The 16,238-nt window shown below is 39.4% G+C and overlaps 1 protein-coding gene across 4 annotated transcripts in view; it reads left to right on the forward strand.

Annotated features, from left to right (window-relative positions):
- traf2b (Tnf receptor-associated factor 2b) overlaps positions 1-16,238 on the forward strand; it is a 42,855-nt gene that overhangs the window by 5,033 nt on the left and 21,584 nt on the right. For 3 of the 4 annotated variants that reach the window (XM_061927190.1, XM_061927189.1, XM_061927191.2), the window contains exons 2-4: positions 4,893-5,107; positions 8,614-8,692; positions 8,788-8,886. In XM_061927190.1, the coding sequence (XP_061783174.1) occupies positions 4,932-5,107; positions 8,614-8,692; positions 8,788-8,886 (354 nt within the window). In that variant the 5' untranslated portion in view covers positions 4,893-4,931. Of the gene's footprint in view, positions 1-3,590; positions 3,835-4,892; positions 5,108-8,613; positions 8,693-8,787; positions 8,887-16,238 lie in introns of those variants that run through there. The other variant, XM_061927188.1, reaches the window with a different exon arrangement.

Here is a 16,238-nt window from a genome sequence, read left to right on the forward strand (position 1 = left end):
CGGATCAGCCCTCCTAATCCACAGCCACCGTGTGGCCTTCTCTGCGGCTTCGCTTGTGGATTTAATGGCCCTCTTCTTTGCTGCCCTTACAATGCCCAAGCATCCTGCCAAACCCCTACAGCCAACTTCTATAGGCTCATAGAACGTTCGCCAGCCTCTCTTCCTGCACTCCTCCACCAGTTCCTGGTACTTAGCGTGTTTCCTTTCATTGGCTTCCTCAATATTTTCTTCCCAGGGCACCGTAAGTTTCAGAATGATCAGGTGTCTTGAAGCCTCAGAGGTAATGATCATGTCTGGACGGAGAGTTGTTGTTGCAATGGTTCTGGGGAACCTCAGCTGATTTCCTAGGTCAACTGGTCATACGCCCTCCTCCAAGCGACCAAACCGGGGGTGATCGAATCCCCCGGCTTGTGTCCAGCCGGCTAGCTAGCTACCATGACTTCAAGGATCTCCTCTTTTGAGCCACAACCATCTCGAGGCCCTTTCCGCCGCTTCGGTGGTACTGCGGATGGCTCTCCTCTTTCTCTCCCCATCGATGCCCAAACTGTTGAAGGCTCTGACCAAGGAACAGGCTACAAATCCTCTGCGTCCAACCTCCACAGGGAAACACCTTGCTCGAGAACCAGCCTGTTGACAGTCGCTGACCAGTCCCAAGGCGATCTTCCCACAGGACTGTCAGCTCCAGCAGCACAGCTTGTTTGGTGGACTCAGACACAAGAACAATGTCTGGTCGTAGGGTGGTGACTGCGATATGGCTGGGGAACTTCAGCTGGTTTTCAAGGTCCAACAACATATATATATATAATGTATGTGTGTGTGTGTATATATATATAATATATATGTATGTATGTATGTGTATATGTGTATATATATATATATATATATATATATATATATATATATATATATATATATATATATATATATATATATATATATATATATATGTGTGTGTGTGTGTGTATGTATGTATATGTATGTGTATATATATATATATATATATATATATATATATATATATATATATATATATATATATATATATATATATATATATATATATATATATATATATATATATGTGTGTGTATATATATATATATATATATATATATATATATATATATATATATATATATATATATGTACCGTATATAACATTTTAGTTTTTGGGATAAGTAATACACAAAAGAAAGGGTCATCCTTGCATTCATCATTAGATGACAGTATACTTTTACCAGGGGCTTGAAAAAAAGATGTGAACTTTGTGACAGGGGCTGGTTATCATATATTTTGTTTTATTTACGCTTCATAAGAGGGTTAATTATCGTAAAAGACCCAACAAAAGCCTATTCAGCATCTCTGGCTTTCCCCCAAATGCAAAGTATTACCTGAGTCAATATAATTGAATTTTAAATGGCACCTTCAATAAAAAAAAAAGTGAATCATTGTTTGTCAGTTACACCAACACCCTTAATTTTCCACAGAAGCTGCTGTTTTACTATATGAATGGTAAATGAGGGTGTGTTTTGCTTTGCATGATTAAACATGATTATATCTGCTGGTTTACTGGTAAATATTTGTGTTGCATATCAGTATTTATTTTCTTGTGTCTCAACAGTAGGCCACAAATGGTCGGAAAAAAACAAACTTTTTTGTGTTTTTGTTTTTTAAACAAGAACAGTACCCACTTCTCGTTTGTAAAGTAAATCTGTATGGCAGATACGGGCATCTAGACCAGTGGTTCTCAAACGTTTTTCACCTCAGAAAACAATTGGCTCTCCAAGTACCACCATAATGACCAACAGTGAAACACGGTAGCGTAGTAAGCTTAAATATTCATTAAAAAACAAGGCAGAGGTTTTTTTTATTTTGCTGAGACCCAGAATCCCTGGCGGGCACTCTCGATTCTCAGCATTTCCCAAACCTATAATAAACAATTTCTGCATTTGAAATCTCTCCACATTGCAGTTTAAATTCTTAATGACTGTGGTTTTGGGAAAGGCTTTCATGCCAAGTTGTACATTTACCGGTTAGTCCACGCTAGCCGCTAGATGGCGGCAGGCAAGCGTGTTTTTTTTTAAGGAAGAACAGCACATATAAAAAAAGTGGTGATAGGTTCAGTTTCTCATGACCCTGCACTTTTATTATTATTACCATTTATTTGAAAACTATTTTATGATTATCTATTAACGTCATTTTGGAAACACTTATTTATTAATGTAATTACTGAAATAGCTGCCTTTGGTACATGAGTATCTTTTACTTTTCCACACTCTGAAAACTGAACTTTAACACAAAACCAGTCAAGATAGGGGCTTTAAAAAATGGTGACGTTTTACTTGAATCAGCACAATTAAAAGTTGTTGCGTGAATACCGACCCTATATATTATTACAGAACTGTTCAAACAAAATCTGACATGCTATTATTAGCATACTTGCCAACCCTCCCGGATTTTCCGGGAGACTCCCGAAATTCAGCGCCTCTCCCGAAAACCTCCCGGGACAAATTTTCTCCCGAAAATCTCCCGAAATTCAGGCGGAGCTGGAAGCCACGCCCCCTCCAGCTCCATGTGGACCTGAGGGACGTCAGGTGCGCAACACCACGTAAATCGTTGGCCAACCAAAAAGTAACCCCAGTACGCTATAGCCAACATTCACCAGGAGATGGCAACAGACAAACATAGATCATTCTATTACATTATTCCCCTTTTAGAAATGTATAGAAGTTACTCAAAATAAATAAACAACCCAACCAAAAAATGCAGCAGCTCAATTAAAAAACTGTACTTAAGCCACATTCTTTTTTCTTTTTTTTTAGTACTGAACTCTTAACCCTCATTTGTAAAAAAATAACATGCTTATTATACAAACAGTATTTGTACACCTTTAACACAGATTTTTATAGTGTCTTCAGAGATTCCGTTTTTTTGGTGGTACTCGAAACCTTTCTGGGTACCTGCGAAAGGGTGTTCAGCATGGTTAGAAAAATAGTCACAGAGAATAGAACAAGGATGGACAATTGAACCCTTAACTCAACAATGAGTAGATGAGTTATGTGTGTGTATATGTGTAAATAAATGAACACTGAAATTCAAGTATTTCTTTTATTTATATATATATAATAAAATAAATATATATATAGCTAGAATTCACTGAAAGTCAAGTATTTCTTATATATATATATATATATATATATATATATATATATATATATATATATATATATATATATATATATATATATATATATATGAAATACTTGACTTGGTGAATTCTAGCTGTAAATATACTCCTCCCCTCTTAGCCCCGCCCCCAACCACGCCCCCGCCCCACCTAGACCACGCCCCCGCCCCCCACCCCCCACCTCCCGAAATCGGAGGTCTCAAGGTTGGCAAGTATGATTATTAGCATCACAGACAAAGGCTTTTTGTAGCCCCATTTCAGTCTTTAATATTACTGATGTTACTGTAGTAGTGTTTGATTTTATGAGTTGTTAATTTAAATTGAATCCTGCAAGGTTCACTAGTTATTAACAATATAATCTGTGTGCATTGGTTCTGATCATGTGGCCTCCACTTGTGGTTGTGCCTGTAAATAACCACATAGTGTTTAACATGACATCATAAGGAGACAACCCAAAGGTTATGAATTTTGTTAATTAAAAAAAATGCATTGCACTACTTAGCAGCAGCCAGGGGCGCTGTTGATTAATTCTTAACTGATTTGTGTAACAATCTCTGAACTATTTATTACTCCAACAGCACAATTGTTACCTTACCGTGCAGCTTAGACCTAGTGCAGGTTCCTGTCTACAGCGCTAAACCTTCTGAGTAATGTATAGAATCCCTACTTAATATCCATCCATCCATCCATTTTCTACCGCTTGTCCCGTTCGGGGTCGCAGGGGTGCTGGAGCCTATCTCAGATGCATTCGGGCGGAAGGCGGTGTACACCCTGGACAAGTCGCCACCTCATCGCAGGGCCAACACAGATAGACAGACAACATTATTTATATATTTATTCAAGCTTTACTTGTCCAGGGTAAGTCAATTAAGAATATTCTTACTTGGCGGCATCTACATGACAGATATGTTGAAGTGTGATATAATCTCTCGCCCTTTTACCAACAAAAATGCTAACTCTTTTTGCTACTTGACGCATGCCTACTGTTGACATGCTAATGTTAACATGTTAGCTTTTTAAGTTCATTTTGCAGATAAACACCTTAAAGTCATATATATTGTCACTTGACGCTATCTGACCAGTGTGATAACTGTTCGCATTTCAGATTGGCTTTTTTTTTTAGCATTCACGTTCAATTTATACTAAAATTGTATATGTTTTCCAGTTAATATTATTAGTTGTAATGACCCAGAAAGGGACAAGCGGTAGAAAATGGATGGATGGATGGATGGATGTAATGACAATGAGCTTTGAGTATGTGCTTTTAGTACCATCTAGTGACTACTTTTAAGTCTGCGTGGTATAAAACAAGTAAAAAATCAAGACAGTATCTGTTTTCCAATTCTTGTTGAAATCCTGCGCTTTTTGAGCTTACGAGGAACACCAAACTCATAAAATCACAAGTGGATTCAATGTTTTTGAACAAAAATAAAAATATCGCAACTTTTGCCTCAACTTTATGAAAAAGCTTACCGCAAATTTGGGAATTTTTAGGCCACAACAACTAGAAAAAAATCCAGCAAAATCCTCAAGGGAGTTTGTGATAATGGACCACCGAAGAAGCGTATCCAATCAAATCGCTGTGATGTCACCGCCTATGCAGATAGTGACATCATATCCAGGGGTTATGACGATCCTAGTTGTTTATTACTGAGTTGGTGATCAGCCAGCACCTCCATTGAAAACGTTTTTATTTTGTTGACAGACTCCTTCGGAAGATAAAGCACCACGTTAATGGAGAAGAATGGCCCGAGTGTGGTTGGAGTGCCTCAACTCTTTACCGGGGATCCCCCTCGATGTGCTGTCGGTGCCCATGGAGAATAAATACAAATGTCAGCGGTGTTTCCTGGTCCTGAGGAAGCCAGTGCAGGCTCAGTGCGGCCATCGCTTCTGTGTACACTGCTTTAAACAGCTCACCAGGTAGACTTAGAGGTCCTCCGACTGCCCCTCCTGTGCAGTCGTGTGACATGCAAACCCCCTCTCTTTTGCCCCCCTGAACGCTTCTAACTGGACACGCTTCTGCCTCTCCTGTGTTCTTATCTCTGTTGCGCTCAAGACTTAAAACTGTACTATGCAGACTCATCCGTCGCATGACTGGACTCTTTTCCACAGTGTGATGATGAACCTCGTGCCCACTCATGATGAAGGTGTTTAGTTCCCTTTTCCGCCTTTGCTCATTGTGGAATTAATCTGTCCCTTGCTGGTCCTGAATGAATCACCGAACAGGCGCTGAATGCTCAGAACAATGCAGTGAGAGTTCACACCAAAAAATATAATAATGGGAATACAGGGTTTCTCCTAGATTGCCAAGATACCGGAGGCGGTGGGGCGTGGTCACCATGACTTCATGGTATAATTTGCTATGATGATAGGATTTTTTTTTAAAAGGCTAAAAAAAATGTATACCGTACATACATTTAAATTTAGTATTATCATATCGTTTTGCTCTATTTTTGAGAATTTTTCAAGTGTCCAGAGACTTTTAGTGACTTTCTCTAGCACCAAATCTAGCATCTTTTTCTGGTGTTATTTAAGTTAAGTACCAATGATTGTCACACACTAGAGATGCGCGGTTTGCGGACACAACCGCGGAGTCCGCGGATAATCCGCGGGTCGGGCGGGTGACATGACGAAAAAAATAGATTGTAAATAGATTCGGACGGTTGAACCAATTCGGAAATATATATACATAGTTAAATGTTGTTACCCACATACGAAAAACGTATAGATTTTATCGGTCCTTTAGGTGGAGCTGATGGTGCATCACCGAAAAAGAAAAGGATTGACTTCACAGAATGGGAGGAGGATACACCTGTGCTTGTTGATGAAGTAGAGGATTATTCCTCTACAAACTTCCATCTCGACGGATCAGCAGAGGAAAATCTACTTTCCTTTTGGGGGAAACAAGGACAATCATTCCCACGACTACAACACCTTGCCAAGAGAATCCTATGCGTCCCATGCAACAAGTGCCGCAAGTGAGCGCTCCTTCAGCGCAGCAGGGCGCATTTTAGAGGCCAGGCGCTCTCGCCTGAATCCTGGCACTGTAGATGCCATTTTATTCCTGCATAGTGCTAACAAAAAAAAAGTAAGTAGACATACGGTTGCATATGTTAAACGAATTAGTCTACGTTACCTATAGGCTATACCAAATAAGCCCATGTCTAACCTATATTGAGTTCGGTCAGCTAAATAATTTTGATGGTTACGTGTTGTTTGGGCGCACTACAATGCAACGGAATTAAGGCAATTGCGTTGTTTATTGTGGTTTTTTCTATTCGAGATATACTACTGTGTGTTAATTATTTGGCCTCGCTTTCAAGTGAAGCGCATCTCCGATTGGCGACAATGTAAGGATATTTAGCCTGCTTTGTTTGTCGCGACCGTCTATTTTCATTATAATTCAAGTTTGATGATAAAGTGCAGTCTGATGGGTTTGATTTTCCCCCTTCAGCTTTTTGCCTTGGCCAATAAGTTGCTGGTAATTTATTATTATTATTTATTTTATTTATTTTTGTTTAAATAGGGATGACATACATATGTTATTGTATAATTTAAGTTTGTGCGCGTGATTGACAGCCTAAGGCTTATGAGGCACATTTTTTATTTATTTTTTTATTTCAACTTAAAAACGTATGAGCCTATATGCCTACAACATAGGCTATGTGTTCATCTTTATTTTCCTGCCTGTCGTTGACAATGGAGATCGTCTGATATTTTGTCATGGCTGCAGATCAATCAATAAAGGTTAATCTTTGTCGCGAAATTGTTCACTGCTTCACTGTGCACCCCGCCCTCGTCCCTATTTGAGCATTATAACGTTAACAAGTTAATATTCATTGAAATAAATTCAGAAAATTTTTTTTACCTAACGAAAATATAGGCCTAGTCTTTCTAAAACATTTTTTTTACTTCTTAAAAGCATCGTTCTGCTTGCTGCAACTGCGCACACAAAGTGTGAGAAACGCACTCCTGATCTGAGGGCATTGGCAACAATAGTCAACACTTTCTTAATGGAAATGACAATAATACTATAATAATGATAAATAATATTATCACGCATTGAATGTCTCTGCTACATTGGATCAGTCTCCTTTCTTTAACAGGCAAAAGCTTTCTAACCTCACTAATGCCTTGCATCGTCTATATTAGATATATATAACAACGGGCGGGTGCGGGTGGGTGTGGTTTTGATAAAATGTTGGTTGGGTGGATGGCGGATGGATGACAACTTTTGTGATGCGGTTGCGGATGAAATAATTGCCTATCCGCGCATCTCTATCACACACACACTAGGTGTGGCGAAATTATTCTCTGCATTTGACCCATCACCCTTGATCACCCCCTTGGAGGTGAGGGGAGCAGTGAGCAGCAGCGGTGGCCGCGCCCGGGAATCATTTTTGGTGATTTAACCCCCAATTCCAACCCTTAATGCTGAGTGCCAAGCAGGGAGGTAATGGGTCCCATTTTTATAGTCTTTGGTTTGGTTGTTTGAACTCACAACCTACCGATCTCAGGGCGGACACTTGATTGATTGATTGATTGAAACTTTTATTAGTAGATTGCACAGTACAGTACATATTCCGTGCAATTGACCACTAAATGGTAACACCCGAATAAGTTTTTCAACTTGTTTTAAGTCGGGGTCCACGTAAATCAATTCAAAGTAACATCATACACTATCATAGATTGTACTTGTGTTTAGAGACTGAGGGTTCCTTGTTCGATCCCTGGCTTCCGTCATCTGATTCACATCAGTCATGTCCTTGAGCAAAACACTTCACCCTTTCTGGGTCATGCATGGCAGCTCCCGCCATCAGTGTGTGAATGTGTGTGTGTGATAGATAGATAGTACTTTATTGATTCCTTCAGGAGAGTTCCCTCAGGAAAATTTTAATTCCTGCAGCAGTGTACAGAATTGAGATCGAATTTAAAAAGTATAAGTAAATAACGGGGGTATAAATGGAAATAAAATAAGAATAAAAATAAAAAACAACAATAAGAATAAAAATACAACAGTAAAAATAAGAATATAACAAGAGAAACTCGACAGTAGTGACCATGTTATGTATTGCACTGTTATTGCACTGTTATTTGCACTTTTTTGTTGCAGTTTATTTCAGTATTTTATATGAATGGGTGAATGTAGAAATAGTGTCAAAGCGCTTTGAGTACCTTGGAGGTAGAAAAGCGCTATACAAGTATAACCATTGCTGCAAAATGTGTGTATTCATGCAGCCTGATTAACTGTTCTGCTGGAAAACATGCATCTAATGTACATTTTCGGACATGTAATGAGAAATGAAAATGTGTAATATGTGATGTAACAAGTTAAAATGTATTCATGTATGAAACAGAAACATTTGACATGGTAGATGTTGTTTTTGAATGTTAAAATAGCAGTCCTGTTTGCTCCTGTTTGTCAGTTCCGGCCCAAAGCCTTGCGAAGCCTGTCGCCAGGAGAAAATATACGAAGAGCCGACTTCTATCCTCAATATTGGCGAGGTAAGCACTAAACTAGAAAAAGTGGAGCATTGTTCTCCTTTGAGACGCCTTTAAATTGTCATTTGTGGAACATTTTGTGTCCGTCTTTTGTTCAGGCCTTTCCGGACAATGCGGCGGGTCGAGAAATAGCAAGTCTTCCTGCAAAGTGTTTGAACGAGGGCTGCACCTGGACGGGATCAATCAAAGAGTATGAGGTAAGGGCATTCTGTCGGTCGCAACTGGACTGTTAAGTCTGTCTAGAAGAGGGGTGTCAAAGTCAAGGCCCGCGGACCATATCTGGCACGCAATGAATTATCTATGGCCCCCGGGATGATATTTGATTAGTATTAGAACCGGCCCGCAGGCCACAGCCGCCTGCTGCTGTTTTGCACGCACCAATACTCCGATCAGTGTTGGCGCTAGGAATTTTCAAAATGGGGTCCCTGGGACCCCATCAAGTCATAAAAATGGGGTCCCACAGTAAATTTTTGGGGTCCCACTTTTTTGTAACCATTTTGAAAACATGATAATTGTATGGATTATCCTGTTATATCTCACATTCTATATTGTGTTTTGGAAAAAGGTTATTATAAACGTTACTTAATTCATTTAAAAAAATAATACAAAAGTAAACACATTTTTATGCACATGTAAATGTATTCAGTTATAAACATTCATTCACTTTCTTCTTTCCTTCATGGATCTAAAAAGGTTATTATAAACGTTACTTAATTCATTTAAAAAAATAATACAAAAGTAAACACATTTTTATGCACATGTAAATGTATTCAGTTATAAACATTCATTCACTTTCTTCTTTCCTTCATGGATCTAAATTTTACCACTGCCGGTATTTTTTTCTATATTTTTATTGTAATATTTTCAGAATGTGTTTGTTCTATTTTTGGCCAAGGTAAGACAAAAAAAACTATCTGAAGTTGTCTTTATTTTAAATTTTTAATGCCATGATTTTAATAGGGGCTTCACGGTGGCAGAGGGGTTAGTGCATCTGCCTCACAATACGAAGGTCCTGAGTAGTCTTGGGTTCAATCCCGGGCTCGGGATCTTTCTGTGTGGAGTTTGCATGTTCTCCCCGTGACTGCGTGGGTTCCCTCCGGGTACTCCGGCTTCCTCCCACCTCCAAAGACATGCACCTGGGGATAAGTTGATTGGCAACACTAAATTGGCCCTAGTGTGTGGATGTGAGTGTGAATGTTGTCTGTCTATCTGTGTTGGCCCTGCGAGGAGGTGGCGACTTGTCCAGGGTGTACCCCGCCTTCCGCCCGATTGTAGCTGAGATAGGCTCCAGCGCCCCCCGCGACCCCAAAGGGAATAAGCGGTAGAAAATGGATGGATGGATGGATGATTTTAATAGTCCGGACCGCGTGTGCACAGATATTCCTCCATGCGACCCTGAGCTATAATGAGTTTGACACCCCTGATCTAGAAAGACGTTTCGTATCTCATCTTTGCAGTATCTTAATCGATATACACTTTGATTGGACAGATCTAAAAAAAAAAAAACTACCTCAGACTAGATCTGTCCATGCAGGACTGCAGCTATAGATTATTTTAGTAATTATGGCGTCACATTAGTGCAAAAAATCCGAGCGCATAAAAACTGTTATCGCGCACTGATTCTCCACTTCGTGCGCGCGCGAGACACCCTTTTGCACACGCGCGGTGCCTTTCTGCGCACGCGCGACGCCTTTCTGCGCGCTCTCTGTGTACTCCTGGCATCTCTCCCCGCGCTGTCATGTTTCTTTTTGGCACATTGGGGGCGGGTATGCTTAGACGGCCCCTCCTTTCTGATTGGCTCTGAGCATTTTTCATATGACCAATCATTCTCCAGTGTAGCAACGTTGTAGCCATCTTACCTCGGACATCTAGCCTCAATCATTACATTGATGTCAATGGTACATGTACTAATTAAATTACCATAACTTGCTCGATTTTTGACCAATTTACAAACGGTTTGCCTTGTTACAAATCTTATTACATGTAGATATGACATAGGATGCTGTACCTGTTGAAATTACCTCTTTCGCTTTAAAAAAAAAATGACTTAATTGTGCAACATAGTTGTGTAGGGTCAGTGTTAGTCAGTTCTCTGATTATTTTAAACTGTTTCAGAATACATTATTAAAAGCTATTTTTAACATTTCAAAGATTATTTCATTAATTTTATGGCTGAATCAAAAGAAATTCTATAAATTAGAAAACAAATGTTCAAGAAGAAGTGAAAATATAAAATAATGTTATGGTTGGATGTTATTGCTGGTGGACCAGTTCTGGCTGAAAGATGTGATTATGGTGTTTGTTGTCTTATTATTTATTTGGGTCACATTTTGTATTACCCTGTATTGTGTTTATGTGGTATGAAATAACCTTCATCAGCGCGCGACATTTTTTTATCCACTTCTTCCTCCGTAAATTTTGATACATATTGACGATGACCCGCCCTGCTATACTTCTGATTGGCTCTGAGCATTTTTCAGCATTTTTCGCCTGACCAATCAGAAAGAAGGGGCCGTCCAAGCATACCCGCCCCCAAAGTGCCAAAAAGAAACATGACAGCGCGAGGAGAGATGCCAGGAGTACACAGAGAGCGCGCAGAAAGGCGTCGCGCGTGCGCAGAAAGGCGTCGCGTGCGCGCAAAAAGGCACCGCGCGCGCACAGAAAGGCACCGCGCGTGCGCAAAAGGGTGTCGCTCGCGCGCACGAAGTGGAGAATCAGCGCGCGATAACAGTTTTTATGCGCTCGGATTTTTGGCACTAATGTGACGCCATAAGTAATGGAGTAATTTATAGATTAGTTTGCTTGAATAATCTAGTAATGGAATAAAGCACACTTTATGTGTGGCCCAACTTTTTTCACCCCTGCTATATAGCCTTCAGGGAAAATAATAATAAAAAAAATAAAAAAAGTTTCTGCTTGCCAAAACCTAATTTTTGTTTCTATTGAATGCACATCATCCATCCATTTTCTACCGCTTATTCCCTTCGGGGTCGCGGGGGGCACTGGAGCCTATCTCAGCTACAATCGGGCGGAAGGCGGGGTACACCCTGGACAAGTCGCCACCTCATCACAGGGCCAACACAGATAGACAGACAACATTCACACTCACATTCACACACTAGGGCCAATTTAGTGTTGCCAATCAACCTATCCCCAGGTGCATGTCTTTGGAGGTGGGAGGAAGCCGGAGTACCCGGAGGGAACCCACGCAGTCACGGGGAGGACATGCAAACTCCACACAGAAAGATCCCGAGGCCGGGATTGAACTCACGACTACTCAGGACCTTCGTATTGTGAGGCAGACGCACTAACCCCTCTTCCACCGTGCTGCCCTGAATGCACATCATCACAATTGAAATTGTACTTTTAATAACGAACTATCTGCTGTTCGCCACCACACAGATCACAGCACCCACACACCACTCATGTGCGCTCTATTGCAGCGACCGTGCGGAAACTATGTCCACGTGTTTAAAATTCCCGGTCAGTCCATGCGACTCCAACAGAATATAAATCAACGCTTTCATCTTTTGGAATGAATCCATTAACCGTTGCAGCCCTGTATCCATGAGCATGAACTGATGAATCTTGCTCAGATGAGAGGCGAAAGGTCTTCTAAGACTAACTGAACACTCCCGATTGAAGGCCCTGAGAATACAATGACCTGGATGAATGAGAACATCCATGTTTTCAACTACATGCAATATCTTGTGGGTTTTTTATTTATTTGCTATGCAAACACCTTGCCAGATGCCTCAGTGTTTATATTTTATACAGTGTGTGTTTGTTTTTTTACTTGTACATGTTTTTATATTAGACATACACACTGACAGAGCCTTTGCAATTTTGTTGAGCTTTCAGCATATTTTGTTTTACATGACAATGGCACTTTCTATTCTCCTAGACGAGGTAGGAATTAATGTGTTGGATGTTGCCATACGTGCATATTGGTGCAATTTTTTATTTTAACTCTCATATGTAAATCAAAACTTATTTTTCATGAGAACTTTATTACATGTTTATTCATCTAATGAACATTTATTTACTTACTCGTGTATTTTTTTATTCACTGTAGTGTTACAAATTGAGTACAAACAAATGTGTAGGATTAAATAAAATATGCTTCTTTCTACTCCCTTTTCAGACATGTTGTAATGGGAAACTGGAAACATGATGAATCATGTTGTAATTGTATGCATGATCCAAATAATCTAACACTACAATAGGAATAGCTCCACCCCCATAAAAACAGGAAGTGAAACTAAATCTGCAGCCTGGAAAGTCCCTATGAGGTTGCAAAACCACTCAGGGAAAGTACCAGTATGGGGGTGGGGGAGCATGTCAAGATTCTGCAGATAGGTCAGTTTGACTGTTTAATGGTCAAATCAGATGATTAGGACTTAACAAGGGCAGTATTTTCACTTTTGTGCAGTTAAACTTGAGTTTGTACCACATGAGTTGAAGCTGTCTGCGGGTTGTCAAGATGAGAAGTAACACGAGCAATAACAGGAATTGTCACTCAGTTTGCACGTGTGAGCAAACGTTCAAGTAAATGCGGTTTCCTTTGCTAGCGTAGCACAAGGTATGTTTTGAAAAATGTTTCTTTTAAATTGACCTACGTTAACTTGCGTGGCATGTTAGAAGCAGGTCAAACACCAAGTGTGTGTGTGTGTGACAATCATTGGTACTTAACTTAAAAAATGACTTACCTTTTGATAGTTAGTTGAAAAGCGTCAGCGTTGGCATTGGAAGTCATTTGTCGTCAATGCTTACAATTGGATAAACTCCGCCTGCCCTTTTTGGCTCCTCCCACCAATTTGGATATTTCCGGATTATTTGCAGATTAATCACATGATTTTGTTGTTGAATGGATGTTTTCTGTCTGGAAATTAGACAATAACAAAAGACTAATGCATCATTATGTTCATTTTAAAACATTATTTTGCACAAACAAATGTTATATCCAAGTACTTAAGGGTCCTATGATTTTTTTTTCTACATTTAACACTTCCTTGTGGTCTGTAATGTTAGTTCTTTGGTCAAACTTTTGCATAGATTATGTTTTACAGACCATTTTCAAGCCCCTTTCTGACTGTTATTTACTCCACATCGACAAGGTCTTCTCCCCGCCATCTTTGTTGTAGTTTTTTGCACTTCCATAGCGATTCTACTGACAGATTATGTTTAAAATAGACAATACTTTGTATTAGAAATGGCAACAGCGGAAGATGCATGTGCATGTACGAGCCAGTCCGCCCCACAACAAGAGGATAAAGAAAAACAAGAATCTTATTGACTACAGCATCAATCAATCAATCAATCAATCAACTTTATTTATAAAGCACATTTAAAATTTACCACAGGGGTAGCCAAAGTGCTGTACAATGGGCAGGTTAAAAGATAATACGAGTACCGAGCAAACACAACACAACACAAACAGAACACGATAAAAAATAAATAAATAAAATAGAATAAATAAAAACATAAAAACAGGTTCACAGCATGTTCCAGATTACAATGGCGGACCTACGCAAATCACTTTGGGTAAATTTATACCATATATGGATAATCCGGTGACATCATCGATGCAAAAAAACGTGACAGGTTAGCAAACGGCTTGTTTGGCGTAAATTAATATCTATCTCAATGCCTCCATGGCTTGGTTTAAAATTTTTGGTACTTATGCAGATCCCAAATACACAACAGCAAGTACCAACACGCAAGAAAAATTGGTTTTGAATAATAGGGCGCTTTAAAGGGATCTGGATTTTGAGCAAATGTAATCTTTTATCAATTCGGAAGAATCCAGGTAACAATCCGTGTCTAGAGATCAGGTCTTCCCCTACTTCTTGAAAAACTAAGTTTCTGGATCATAATTAATGGAATTTTAGCTGAGGCATGACTCAAATGGATAAACGACTGTAGCTTTGCATCACGAAAGAGGGAAACCATTATTGGTTTGGGGTTGCCTCTACGTTTTAGAGGATACATATTTGGACCCCTTACCATCTCCTCAGACTAGAGCAGTCCTATTGTGATCGTTTCAGTACCCTGAGATTACTATAACCTGGATTAATGAGAATATTCACAGATACATCTGAACTAGTTCAGCAAATTTAAAAACATATAGAAAAAATCCAATTTTTTCTGAAGCCACCACACCTCCCTTAAAATGCCTCACACTTGAAAAAAAAACACGTTCTAATTGATTTAAGAATTTAAAACATTGGATATACATTGTTTTGGACAAGAAACAAGTTGGCCTAATATAACGCCTTGCTGAAATGATGGAATCACCAGACTTAAAGGATGTTGATTTTGTTGATTAATTTGATTTTATTAGAAAAATGCAGCTAACAGACATTATTCAAATAGTAAATTTCTGGTTTTAAGAAACAGTAAAAGAACTCTAATAAGCAGAGTAAAAAAAATATTGAATTGCTCAATTCTGTATCACCCTGTTAATTTTTATTTCCAAACTAACACCTGCATCAAATTAAATCTGTTTGCATTTAAAAAAAAAAAGTGAGTGCTCACACCTTGGAGAGCTGTTACACCAGGTGGATTGACATGAATCATGGCTCCAACCAGTGACGTGCAGTGAGGTTGATGGCTGGTGAGGCACTGACTTCATCACAGTCAGATTTACAAACATATGAACCCTAAAGAGTATCTTATTCACCATTTGATTGGCAGCAGTTAACGGGTTATGTTTAAAAGCTCATACCAGCATTCTTCCCTGCTTGGCACTCAGCATCAAGGCTTGGAATTGGGGGTTATTAAATCACCAAAAATTATTCCCGGGCGTGGCGCCGCTGCTGCCCACTGCTCCCCTCACCTCCCAGGGGGTGATCAAGGGGATGGGTCAAATGCAGAGGACACATTTCATTACACCTAGTGTGTGTGTGACAATCATTAGTACTTTAACTTAACTTTAACTTTACACATACAAACTGTAGCACACAAAAAAGCACATTTAATAAAAAAAACGTTATTATGGTCTTACCTTTACTTATAAATTAAGTCCATGCGCCGCTGTTGTGCTGGAAGAATGCACCCCGTGACAGGAGTGTTATATCAACTAAAGCCCTCACTTAAACTTTCCACGTGCAAGATTGAATCTATTTAAAAAAGTGTAACCGAGGGCTTATAAATGTTGCCTATACTGTATGAAACTACAAAATAACAAACACGGAGGCTCCAGTTTACACGAGGACCACTTTATTTACCTTCTTTCAAAAACTTCCGCTCCACTCCAACGTGTCAACACTTCCGCTCTTAGCGCCTTCAAAATAAGAGCTCAAGGCATATACTGTATAACAGCGTATAACAGGAACTTAACATCACAAAGAGGAAAGCCCATAAAAATAGGTTACAAAAGTTATTTAATAAGAAGCCAAAAAGTGCAAAAACAATAATGTTCGTGTTGGAGGAGTTGTGAATTAGGTACACCTGCAGTCTGCAGGTGTACCTAATGTTGTGGCCCTGCAGTCATTCACAACTCCTCCAACAGGAACATTATTGTTTTTGCACTTTTTGGCTTCTTATG

Source organism: Nerophis lumbriciformis, linkage group LG32 (genome assembly GCF_033978685.3).
Source record: "Nerophis lumbriciformis linkage group LG32, RoL_Nlum_v2.1, whole genome shotgun sequence".
NCBI classification, from domain to species: Eukaryota; Metazoa; Chordata; class Actinopteri; order Syngnathiformes; family Syngnathidae; genus Nerophis; species Nerophis lumbriciformis.